We start from the raw sequence: 12,442 nt of genomic DNA on the forward strand, positions 1-12,442 counted from the left end.
TTTTATATGTTCAAAAATACTTAATTTGTGCAATTTTTTAAATGGAACTTCTTTTTTCATCTACAGTGTAAAATAGAGCATTTTTGGAGACAGCATGAACTGAGCTTGTTGACTGCCTGGGGAATGCAACTATTATGGATTCTTCTGAATTTCAAATGCTACAAATGTTTTCTACCACAAATATATAAATTGACTTTCTGGACAAGTATACATGAAATGTGAAATACAATGCAGGGTAACATGACTGTCGTCACTCATTTCATCCTTCTGGGATTTGGGGAGCTTCATGGTATGCAGATGCTACTGTTCATGTTATTTTTAATACTTTACATATTTACTATGATGGCCAATTTCATCACTGTTCTTCTAATTCTGGTTGATCACCATTTGCATACACCCATGTACTTCTTCTTAGGCAATTTGTCATGTTTGGAAATGATGTACAGCTCTACAATCTTGCCTAAGATGTTGGACAGTTTTTTAACAGGGGAAAAATACATCTCTTTCAAAGGATGTATTGTACAGTTCTATTTCTTTGCTTCCCTGGGTAGCACAGAATGCTACCTTCTCTCTGTGATGTCTTATGATCGATTTTTAGCCATATGTAAGCCTCTTCATTATGCTACTGCAATGAGAATTACACGCTGCATCCAACTAGCTACTGTGTCTTGGATCAATGGTACTATGTTTACATCTGTATATTTGGTCTTAATGTTACAGCTTTGGTTCTGTGGCCCCAATGAAATTGACCATTTCTTTTGTGAATCCTTGCCATTAATAAAGCTTTCTTGCAGTGATACTACACTTGCAAAATATACTATTGCAATCCTGGCTTATACATTTACATTTCCTCCTTTTATTTTGACTTTTATGTCTTACATATTTATACTAAGAACCATTTTGAGAATACCATCTAGAATTGGGAGACAAAAGGCCTTTTCCACCTGTTCCTCTCATCTGATTGTTGTGTCTTTTTTCTATGGGGCAATAACAGCTGTGTACCTGATGCCAGAAACTGAAGAAATGAAAAATTATACCAAATTCTTTTCTCTGTTATACACAGTGTTTCCCTCACTACTCAACCCCCTAATATATACATTGAGAAACAAGGATGTCAAAGAAGCCCTGAAGAAGCTGTTTGATAGGTTTTGGAAAAAATAGGTTTCTACCATGTATTTAAGAGATGCGATAATGGGGCTTACCTCTACAAAGCTTCCAGAAATACAGTTCAATATATATTTTCAATTTGCAGGTGGATAGCTCCACATTTTGAACTAGTAATTGTTATTTGAATTTCTCCTTCGTGGACCCATTAAAAAAACATATGTTATAGATTTATCTAGTTGGATTTCATTAGGATCAAAGTAAAGAAAACTAGTTCTTCTTAATTTTCCACCTTAATACCTTAATATTTTAGTCACTCAAAACCTGGTAGGCCATGAGGCCTGTAGAGTGTAGGGAACTGGTAAGATATTAGGGTTATTAACATCTGCTGTTTGCGTAATGTTTGTCTTTTATAGTGTGTTTTTAACAGCTTTTAAAGGTAACAGTGACGACGATGAGGATGATGACAACAACAACAATGATGATGATGATGTGTACATTATGTTTTTTTTTAAAGTCTTGCTGTATGCTGGCCAGAATCACTTGTTTTCTGATTTGAGTTGCTATGTAAAATTGATGAATAAATAAATATTGTCATAAGGCATTCTTGTCCTCCCACAAATTTGATATTGCACAGTAATATGGATTTTAATTTAGTATTGATTTAAAAACCATCCTGTTATACTAAGAATTTGGATATTAGATGAGTTATAGTTTAGATTAATTAGTAGATGGAAGTTATAAACAACAATCATAAATATTAACTGTTTTGTATGCCTCAATTTCAACATTTACAATATGTGTTGTTATTACTATATTATATTGGCTCATATTCTTAAATTATTTTACTTTGGCACTGCCCGTCCAGAACAACTAGTTTCTGTGGGATGGGCATAGGCAATCTGAGCTAGGAAAGAGTATCCTAGGAGGCTATATTGGACATCAGGGGAGGGGCAATTGTGTAAACATGTTTCTTTATTCTTCAATAAAGAAATAAAAAAAAATTCCTTCAAAATAAATAGAAAAAAGGTGCAAGGAAAGTGAATGTTGAAGTTGTTTTCATAGAATGCCACAGACATATGTGACCTTGTATTATTAATATGCATCAAAAAGGGGGCTTGGGATATTTACTGATTGAAAGATATTAGGAATAAGAAAAATGTATATACAATATTTTTTTTTAAAAAAAGAGGCTAAATATTGTAAAACAAATAACAATGAATTGGGGATGTTGGATTGTTTATTGGAGTGGTTCTCTTCCTTCCTATGGTGCTGGTACCAGTTAATGTTGATTGGGAGTGAGACATCCCATTTGTGGATACTGTTATATGGGATGGGCACTCTTTTCATTCCTATTTAGCATAAATTGTTGCCACAGATTGAGGTGTCATCAGAATGCTTGTAAATCTCTGGCCCTGACAAATTAAGTAATGCTTTTGTTCTCTCCCAGTGCCTGGAGGCTGTGGAGAATTGGATGTGGAAAAATAATAATATAATATAATATAATATAATATAATATAATATAATATAATATAATATAATATAATATAATATAATATAATATAATATAATATAATATAATATAATATAATATAATATAATATAATATAATATAATATAATATAATATAATATAATATAATATAATATAATATAATATAATATAATATAATATAATATAATATAATATAATATAATATAATATAATATAATATAATATAATATAATATAATATAATATAATATAATATAATATAATATAATATAATATAATATAATATAATATAATATAATATAATATAATATAATATATAATATAATAAATATAATATAATATAATATAATATAATATAATATAATATAATATAATATAATATAATATAATATAATATAATATAATATAATATAATATAATATAATATAATATAATATAATATAATATAATATAATATAATATAATATAATATAATATAAAATATCATATAATATAATATAATATAATATAATATAATATAATATAATATAATATAATATAATATAATATAATATAATATAATATAATATAATATAATATAATATAATATAATATAATATAATATAATATAATATAATATAATATAATATAATATAATATAATATAATATAATATAATATAATATAATATAATATAATATAATATAATATAATATAATATAATATAATATAATATAATATAATATAATATAATATAATATAATATAATATAATATAATATAATATAATATAATATAATATAATATAATATAATATAATATAAATATAATATAATAATATAATATAATATAATATAATATAATAATATAATATAATATAATATAATATAATATAATATAATATAATATAATATAATATAATATAATAATATAATATAATATAATATAATATAATATAATATAATATAATATAATATAATATAATATAATATAATATAATATAATATAATATAATAATAATATAATATAATATAATAATATAATATAATAATATAATGTTAGTGTTTAAATTTTAAAAAATAAATAAATTTTAGATTGTATTTATTACTTAGGGCTATTGATTTAATCTTATTTTAATTTTTATACCTTGCGTGTTGTTAGCGTTTTAATTGCCATGTACACTGCCCCGAGTCCTTGGAGAGGGGCGGTATATAAATCTAATAAAATAAATAAATAAAAAATAAATAATCTATACTACTCACCACAGGACTAAACCTTAGGAAAGAACTTAAACGATTATTTAATAAAAGTGTTTCATATTAATTTGCAAAACAGAACAAATGCCCAAAAGACAATTGTGCAGATACTAAAAAGACCATTTATAGATATATATTTCATAAATCACTATTAGTGACTGAAATACACACACAAACACACACACACAAACACATACACAGCCACACACTATATATTTTAGTCCAGTGAGTAAAATTCTGATAGAACTGGACAATGGGATAACTGTTTTTATGAAAGAAAATTACTGAAAAATTATCAAGGTCATGCAGAGGGTTATTTTTTTAAAATTTATTTGTGTCCTCAAGGTCACCTGTGTGGTGCAAATGGGTGTTGAGTCTTCTTGGAACTGCTAAAAGAACTGTATTGTAGACAGGAGATAGATAATGTCGTATCAGCTAAATTGTTCAAAATTGAACAGCCCTCTCTCAATAGAAGGGAGGGATACAACATCATCTACTTCCAGACTACAACACAGTCATTTCAGCAGTTCCAAGAAGGCCACACCCATTTACACTCCACTCAGGTGACCTTGAGGACACAGATAAATTTCTAAACGGCCTCAACAATTAAAGAATGCAAATGACCAGCTGTCTGCAAGGAATAGAAATCCTTCCATTCCCCACCATCCATTCAGAACTGAAAAAGCTTCTTAGATGAGAAGTGAAACATTTTAAAAGAAAGAAAAAAAAAACAAGAAAGTCCAGTAGCCTTTTGAAAAAGCATCTTTGGGATATTACACTGAATCTTACTCAGAAAATGATCTCTGCACAGTTATAGTTTTCTCTGTTTTTCTGCTGAAATATTAGAGAATTTCAGAACTTTTTTTAAGAGATGGTATTGGGACTCACTTAAAACTCTGGATAGTGAGACAGATGGCCTATAAATTTAGTAAGTTAAGTAAGTAAGTAAATAAGTAAGTAAGTAAGTAAGTAAGTAAGTAAGTAAGTAAGTAAGTAAGTAAGTAAGAAAGTAAGTAAGTAAGTAAGTAAATAAATAAATAAACAAACATAAGATAAGATAAGATAAGATAAGATAAGATAAGATAAGATAAGATAAGATAAGATAAGATAAGATAAGATAAGATGATAAGATAAGATAAGATGATAAGATAAGATAAGATAAGATAAGATAAGATAAGATAAGATAAGATAAGATAAGATAAGATAAGATAAGATAAGATAAGATAAGATAAGATAAGATAAGATAAGATAAGATAAGATAAGATGATAAGATAAGATAAGATAAGATAAGATAAGATATCTTTATTGTCATTTTTTTTTACTGTGGGCACAATGGCACACATCAAAAATGAAATTTAGCTGCCTGCTATCAAAGTGAAAGTGAAACATATACATGACACACACCTAAAACATACTACAAACAACATATGTATAGACCCACACCCCTACATATACATAACAATAAAATATTAAATACTGTCCATCTTGAATATATAACACAAGGAGGAAGCTTGAGAGTTCACAAGGTTAATGCTCTATGGAATGAAACTATGGTTGAGTCTGGATGTTCTGCTATGGATACCATGAAGCTTCCTCCCAGAAGGTAATAAGGAAAGCAGGTCATGAAGAGGATGTGTAGTGTCCCAGATAATCTTACTGACTCTGTTCAAACAATGATTCTGTGCTGTGTCCTGGATGGAGGGGAGGGAACTGCCAATGATCTTTTCGGCCATCCTCACCACTCTCTGCACTGCCTTCCTGTCCGAAGCACTGATGTTTCCAAACCAGACTGTGATATTGTATGACAGGATGCTCTCAATAGTCCCCCTGTAGAAAGTGGAGAAGAAAGTAGAAATGGTGTTCATTACTTTGTCACTTGAACCTAAACTTTGAAAGGATATGTGGTTTGCTCCTACAGATAATTAGTATCTTCACTTTGTCATTCTTTGGAATTTAATTTAATTTAATTTTAATTTAATAATATTTCTATACCGCCCTTCTCCCGAAGGACTCAGGGCGGTGAACAGGGCAAGAATAAAAATACAGAATTACAAAAGTTAAAAAATGATTAAATAAATGCCCATTAAAAACAATTAATACATAATAAAACCCCAATAAAATGACAATAAAAACCCCACCAATCCCCCATCAGGCCAGGCCAGCTTGTTCGAAGAAGTATGTATTTAGATCACGGCGAAAGGAGCGAAGATCGGGCGCCGTCCGGAGCTCGACCGGTAGCTGATTCCATAGCTCCAGGGCGCCCACAGAGAAGGATCTCCCCCTGGGGGCCACCAATCGACATTCTCTGACCGGTGGCACCCTGAGGAGGCCCTCTCTGTGGGAACGCACAGGGCGGAGGGAAGTTGATGCCGTTGGAATCAACTGCCAACGGAACTCCGGACTGCTCCCGACCTTTGTTCATTTCGCCAGGACCTAAAAACCTGGCTCTTTGAGCTATCTGGTCTGGACTGAGGGGTTTAATGTTTTTAAATTGTGATTTTAATTTTTTGCGGCTAGACTTAATTTGATTTTATTTTAATTTTATATTGTAGTGTTTTTAAATTTTTAAATTTTGCCTTGTAAACTGCCCTGAGTCCTTTGGGAGTAGGGCGGTATATAAACCAAATAAATAAATAAATAAATAAATAAATAAATAAATAAATAAATAAATAAATAAATAAATAAATAAATAAATAAATAAATAAATAAATAAATAAATAAATAAATAAATAATTTAAATGATAAAATATATCCTTTGCCAAAAAGGGGAGGAGGGGGAGCACAGAAAGGAAAAACAATCTATCAGTGAAGAATTGTCATTAGAACCAGGACAACTGCCCTGGCTTAACATTAAGAGGAAGTGATAATACTGTTTACATGCATTACTTCCTATGTGGAAGTGTAGGTAGGTAAGAAGTTTAATTTCTATTGAAGAAAACTAAAAAGAATATTGCGCTGCAGTCTCATATTAACCACATGAAAGAACTGCTTGCATAGCATGAAAATAATCTTTTCCACATTATACTTTGGTACATTAAAGTAAAGGGGATATGGGTGGCATAAAAAGGTAAATAAATAAATAAACAAATAATTTTCTTATTAAAAATGTTTTACCATAGATCATAAAAATTTAGCATGACAAAATATAAAGAAAAATAGCAATACAATAAAGCAATGAGTGTTAGATACAAAAATGATGATAAGGAGGAAGAGGATGAGGATGATAGACATAGATAGATGATAGATAGATAGATAGATAGATAGATAGATAGATAGATAGATAGATAGATAGATAGATGATAGAACACAATAAACAACATAACCTTTATTTTTAATTTTAAATAATGACAAAAGTAAAAATAGAAATTTGATTACTGACAATAGGAAACATATCTGCAAGAAAGTAATCACTTCAGGTCTGAGGCCTTGAATTCACCAACCATGAATAATTTGTTACTGGTCTCATTTTTTATTTATTTTTATTTATTTAAAATAATTATATTTATTTATTTGAAACTTTTATATAGCTGCCGGGTTAGGCTACCAATCAAATAAATGGAGTATTGGAGAACATAGTAAATAATGTCCTCCATTTGACCAATCCCAGACACTGTTCAGGAGATCATTTACAAAATCTACTTTCAAGATATGTTGATCTCAAGCAAAAAGCTGTAAAAGCATATCTGAGTGGGACACTGGCAATATTAACATGATCCTGGAGAGGCATTTATTTATTTATTATAATAAAACCAATATGAATATGTAGATGCTCTATGTAGTAGCATCTGTATCGGCACCATTTTCAAGAAGCTGTTTCCTTAGTAAAGTATATAAAGGTAGTACCGTATATACTTGAGTATAAGCCGACTCGAGTATAAGCCGAGACCCCCAATTTCACCCCCAAAAACTGGAAAAAGTTGGTGACTTGAGTATAAGCCGATCCGCCGTTCTGCAAGCCTCCGCCGCCGGCTGCTTCGTTCCGCAGCGGAAAGAAGCAGGCAGGCTGCTTCGTTCCGCAGTGGAAAGAAGCAGCCTGCTTCGTTCAGGCTGCTTCGTTCCACAGCGGAAAGAAGCAGGCAGGCAGGGGGCGGAGGAACGGAGACCCGGCGACGTTTGGGGAGGTTTGGGCGCCTCTCCAAATATCCCCAAACGTCGCCGGGTCTCCGTTCCTCTGTGCCCTGCCTGCCTGCTTCTTTCCACAGCGGAAAGAAGCAGGCAGGCAGGGGGCGGAGGAACGGAGACCCGGCGACGTTTGGGGAGGTTTGGGCGCCTCTCCAAATATCCCCAAACGTCGCCGGGTCTCCGTTCCTCTGTGCCCTGCCTGCCTGCTTCTTTCCACAGCGGAAAGAAGCAGGCAGGCAGGGGGCGGAGGAACGGAGACCCGGCGACGTTTGGGGAGGTTTGGGCGCCTCTCCAAATATCCCCAAACGTCGCCGGGTCTCCGTTCCTCTGTGCCCTGCCTGCCTGCTTCTTTCCACAGCGGAAAGAAGCAGGCAGGCAGGGGGCGGAGGAACGGAGACCCGGCGACGTTTGGGGAGGTTTGGGCGCCTCTCCAAATATCCCCAAACGTCGCCGGGTCTCCGTTCCTCTGTGCCCTGCCTGCCTGCTTCTTTCCACAGCGGAAAGAAGCAGGCAGGCAGGGGGCGGAGGAACGGAGACCCGGCGACGTTTGGGGAGGTTTGGGCGCCTCTCCAAATATCCCCAAACGTCGCCGGGTCTCCGTTCCTCTGTGCCCTGCCTGCCTGCTTCTTTCCACAGCGGAAAGAAGCAGGCAGGCAGGGGGCGGAGGAACGGAGACCCGGCGACGTTTGGGGAGGTTTGGGCGCCTCTCCAAATATCCCCAAACGTCGCCGGGTCTCCGTTCCTCTGTGCCCTGCCTGCCTGCTTCTTTCCACAGCGGAAAGAAGCAGGCAGGCAGGGGGCGGAGGAACGGAGACCCGGCGACGTTTGGGGAGGTTTGGGCGCCTCTCCAAATATCCCCAAACGTCGCCGGGTCTCCGTTCCTCTGTGCCCTGCCTGCCTGCTTCTTTCCACAGCGGAAAGAAGCAGGCAGGCAGGGGGCGGAGGAACGGAGACCCGGCGACGTTTGGGGAGGTTTGGGTGCCTCTCCAAATATCCCCAAACGTCGCCGGGTCTCCGTTCCTCTGTGCCCTGCCTGCCTGCTTCTTTCCACAGCGGAAAGAAGCAGGCAGGCAGGGGGCGGAGGAACGGAGACCCGGCGACGTTTGGGGAGGTTTGGGCGCCTCTCCAAATATCCCCAAACGTCGCCGGGTCTCCGTTCCTCTGTGCCCTGCCTGCCTGCTTCTTTCCACAGCGGAAAAAAGCAGGCAGGCAGGGGGCGGAGGAACGGAGACCCGGCGACGTTTGGGGAGGTTTGGGCGCCTCTCCAAATATCCCCAAACGTCGCCGGGTCTCCGTTCCTCTGTGCCCTGCCTGCCTGCTTCTTTCCACAGCGGAAAGAAGCAGGCAGGCAGGGGGCGGAGGAACGGAGACCCGGCGACGTTTGGGGAGGTTTGGGCGCCTCTCCAAATATCCCCAAACGTCGCCGGGTCTCCGTTCCTCTGTGCCCTGCCTGCCTGCTTCTTTCCGCTGTGGAAAGAAGCAGGCAGGCAGGGGGCGGAGGAACGGAGACCCGGCGACGTTTGGGGAGGTTTGGGCGCCTCTCCAAATATCCCCAAACGTCGCCGGGTCTCCGTTCCTCTGTGCCCTGCCTGCCTGCTTCTTTCCACAGCGGAAAGAAGCAGGCAGGCAGGGGGCGGAGGAACGGAGACCCGGCGACGTTTGGGGAGGTTTGGGCGCCTCTCCAAATATCCCCAAACGTCGCCGGGTCTCCGTTCCTCTGTGCCCTGCCTGCCTGCTTCTTTCCACAGCGGAAAGAAGCAGGCAGGCAGGGGGCGGAGGAACGGAGACCCGGCGACGTTTGGGGAGGTTTGGGCGCCTCTCCAAATATCCCCAAACGTCGCCGGGTCTCCGTTCCTCTGTGCCCTGCCTGCCTGCTTCTTTCCACAGCGGAAAGAAGCAGGCAGGCAGGGGGCGGAGGAACGGAGACCCGGCGACGTTTGGGGAGGTTTGGGCGCCTCTCCAAATATCCCCAAACGTCGCCGGGTCTCCGTTCCTCTGTGCCCTGCCTGCCTGCTTCTTTCCACAGCGGAAAGAAGCAGGCAGGCAGGGGGCGGAGGAACGGAGACCCGGCGACGTTTGGGGAGGTTTGGGCGCCTCTCCAAATATCCCCAAACGTCGCCGGGTCTCCGTTCCTCTGTGCCCTGCCTGCCTGCTTCTTTCCACAGCGGAAAGAAGCAGGCAGGCAGGGGGCGGAGGAACGGAGACCCGGCGACGTTTGGGGAGGTTTGGGCGCCTCTCCAAATATCCCCAAACGTCGCCGGGTCTCCGTTCCTCTGTGCCCTGCCTGCCTGCTTCTTTCCACAGCGGAAAGAAGCAGGCAGGCAGGGGGCGGAGGAACGGAGACCCGGCGACGTTTGGGGAGGTTTGGGCGCCTCTCCAAATATCCCCAAACGTCGCCGGGTCTCCGTTCCTCTGTGCCCTGCCTGCCTGCTTCTTTCCACAGCGGAAAAAAGCAGGCAGGCAGGGGGCGGAGGAACGGAGACCCGGCGACGTTTGGGGAGGTTTGGGCGCCTCTCCAAATATCCCCAAACGTCGCCGGGTCTCCGTTCCTCTGTGCCCTGCCTGCCTGCTTCTTTCCACAGCGGAAAGAAGCAGGCAGGCAGGGGGCGGAGGAACGGAGACCCGGCGACGTTTGGGGAGGTTTGGGCGCCTCTCCAAATATCCCCAAACGTCGCCGGGTCTCCGTTCCTCTGTGCCCTGCCTGCCTGCTTCTTTCCGCTGTGGAAAGAAGCAGGCAGGCAGGGCACAGAGGAACGGAGACCCGGCGACGTTTGGGGATATTTGGAGAGGCGCCCAAACCTCCCCAAACGTCGCCGGGTCTCCGTTCCTCCGCCCCCTGCCTGCCTGCTTCTTTCCGCTGTGGAAAGAAGCAGGCAGACAGGGCACAGAGGAACGGAGACCCGGCGACGTTTGGGGATATTTGGAGAGGCGCCCAAACCTCCCCAAACGTCGCCGGGTCTCCGTTCCTCCGCCCCCTGCCTGCCTGCTTCTTTCCGCTGTGGAAAGAAGCAGGCAGGCAGGGCACAGAGGAACGGAGACCCGGCGACGTTTGGGGATATTTGGAGAGGCGCCCAAACCTCCCCAAACGTCGCCGGGTCTCCGTTCCTCCGCCCCCTGCCTGCCTGCTTCTTTCCGCTGTGGAAAGAAGCAGGCAGGCAGGGCACAGAGGAACGGAGACCCGGCGATGTTTGGGGATATTTGGAGAGGCGCCCAAACCTCCCCAAACGTCGCCGGGTCTCCGTTCCTCCGCCCCCTGCCTGCCTGCTTCTTTCCGCTGTGGAACGAAGCAGCCTGAACGAAGCAGGCTGCTTCTTTCCACTGCGGAACGAAGCAGCCTGCCTGCTTCTTTCCGCTGCGGAACGAAGCAGCCGGCGGCGGAGGCTTGCAGAACGGCGGATCGGCTTATACTCAAGTCACCAACTTTTTCCAGTTTTTGGGGGTGAAATTGGGGGTCTCGGCTTATACTCGAGTCGGCTTATACTCAAGTATATACGGTAAATGCTCTTGTATTAATGCAGTGAGAAACTTTTATGAGTAGTACAATATGGCAATGGTCTTCTTTCCACGAAATTTACTGTTTATTTGTTTTATTGGATGTATGTAAATCTTGCGAATGCAGGGCTTTGATAGCTCACAAGATCTTGATTAAAAAAACAGTGTAGTTTTGAAATATATTTTCTCACTCACTACATGAGAGTTAGTATTATACAGCCAAATAAAACTGAAAAGACATAATCTCCATTGAAACCAAATGATGAAAACATAAAACTGAAACCCCGATGTAAAATAAAATAAAGCACTTATTTCATCACTGTATAAAACATTTTCTATTCCTACACCATTAGTGAAATTAATGCTTTAAAAATGATAATCTTATAATGAGATTCACCTCTTTTGTACCCCTTAGAAATGGGGGGCAAATCCAAAAAAAAATCTCTTGGGTGATTAATAAGCCTGTAATTCTTGCTTTTTTCTGTGAATGTTTAAAAAAATATAAAAAAGCTCTATATTATAAAATATTTTTACAAAATTTTAAATATGTATATGCATATACATATATACAGGTATTTATACACATAAATCTGTTTCTATACTGTGGAAATATAATGTCTAACAAACAGATATCCAATTTTTTCCTTACCTAGGTTTGAACTGGTCTTAATTTTTGTGAAGATATATCTAAAGTTACTCACAAGTTATAGCATTACTATACATTTCTCAGTAGCAGCTAAGTAGAATTTGTTAAGTCGTGAGTTCTGGACCGCATGGCCAAGATGGACGATGCAGGACAACAGGGTTCAGCATAACATTCTTTATTGATGAAGCACAGACTTGGCAAACAAAGGGGTAACTGCCCCTCTTATATACCTAGCCAGGTATACTTGGAACCAATCCCATTGTCTGGATTTCCCACCAAAGACTGCCCTGCCAATCCTGACAGGGCACCCTGCCACCTGGTGGTGTCGGTGGCTATCTCTGTGTAACATCCC

The 12,442-nt window shown here is 39.5% G+C and overlaps 1 protein-coding gene across 1 annotated transcript; it reads left to right on the forward strand.

Annotated features, from left to right (window-relative positions):
* Positions 1–228: 228 nt before the first annotated feature.
* Positions 229–1,161, forward strand: LOC308678877 (olfactory receptor 2AP1-like; the record flags this gene model as incomplete). The annotated part of the gene is made up of 1 exon (XM_081346109.1): positions 229–1,161. One exon carries the CDS (start codon positions 229–231, stop codon positions 1,159–1,161), a length of 933 nt encoding a protein of 310 aa, XP_081202235.1.
* Between the last annotated feature and the right edge of the window lie 11,281 nt (positions 1,162–12,442).

This window comes from Vipera berus, assembly GCF_964194415.1.
Source record: "Vipera berus genome assembly, chromosome: Z".
In the NCBI taxonomy this organism is placed as follows: domain Eukaryota; kingdom Metazoa; phylum Chordata; class Lepidosauria; order Squamata; family Viperidae; genus Vipera; species Vipera berus.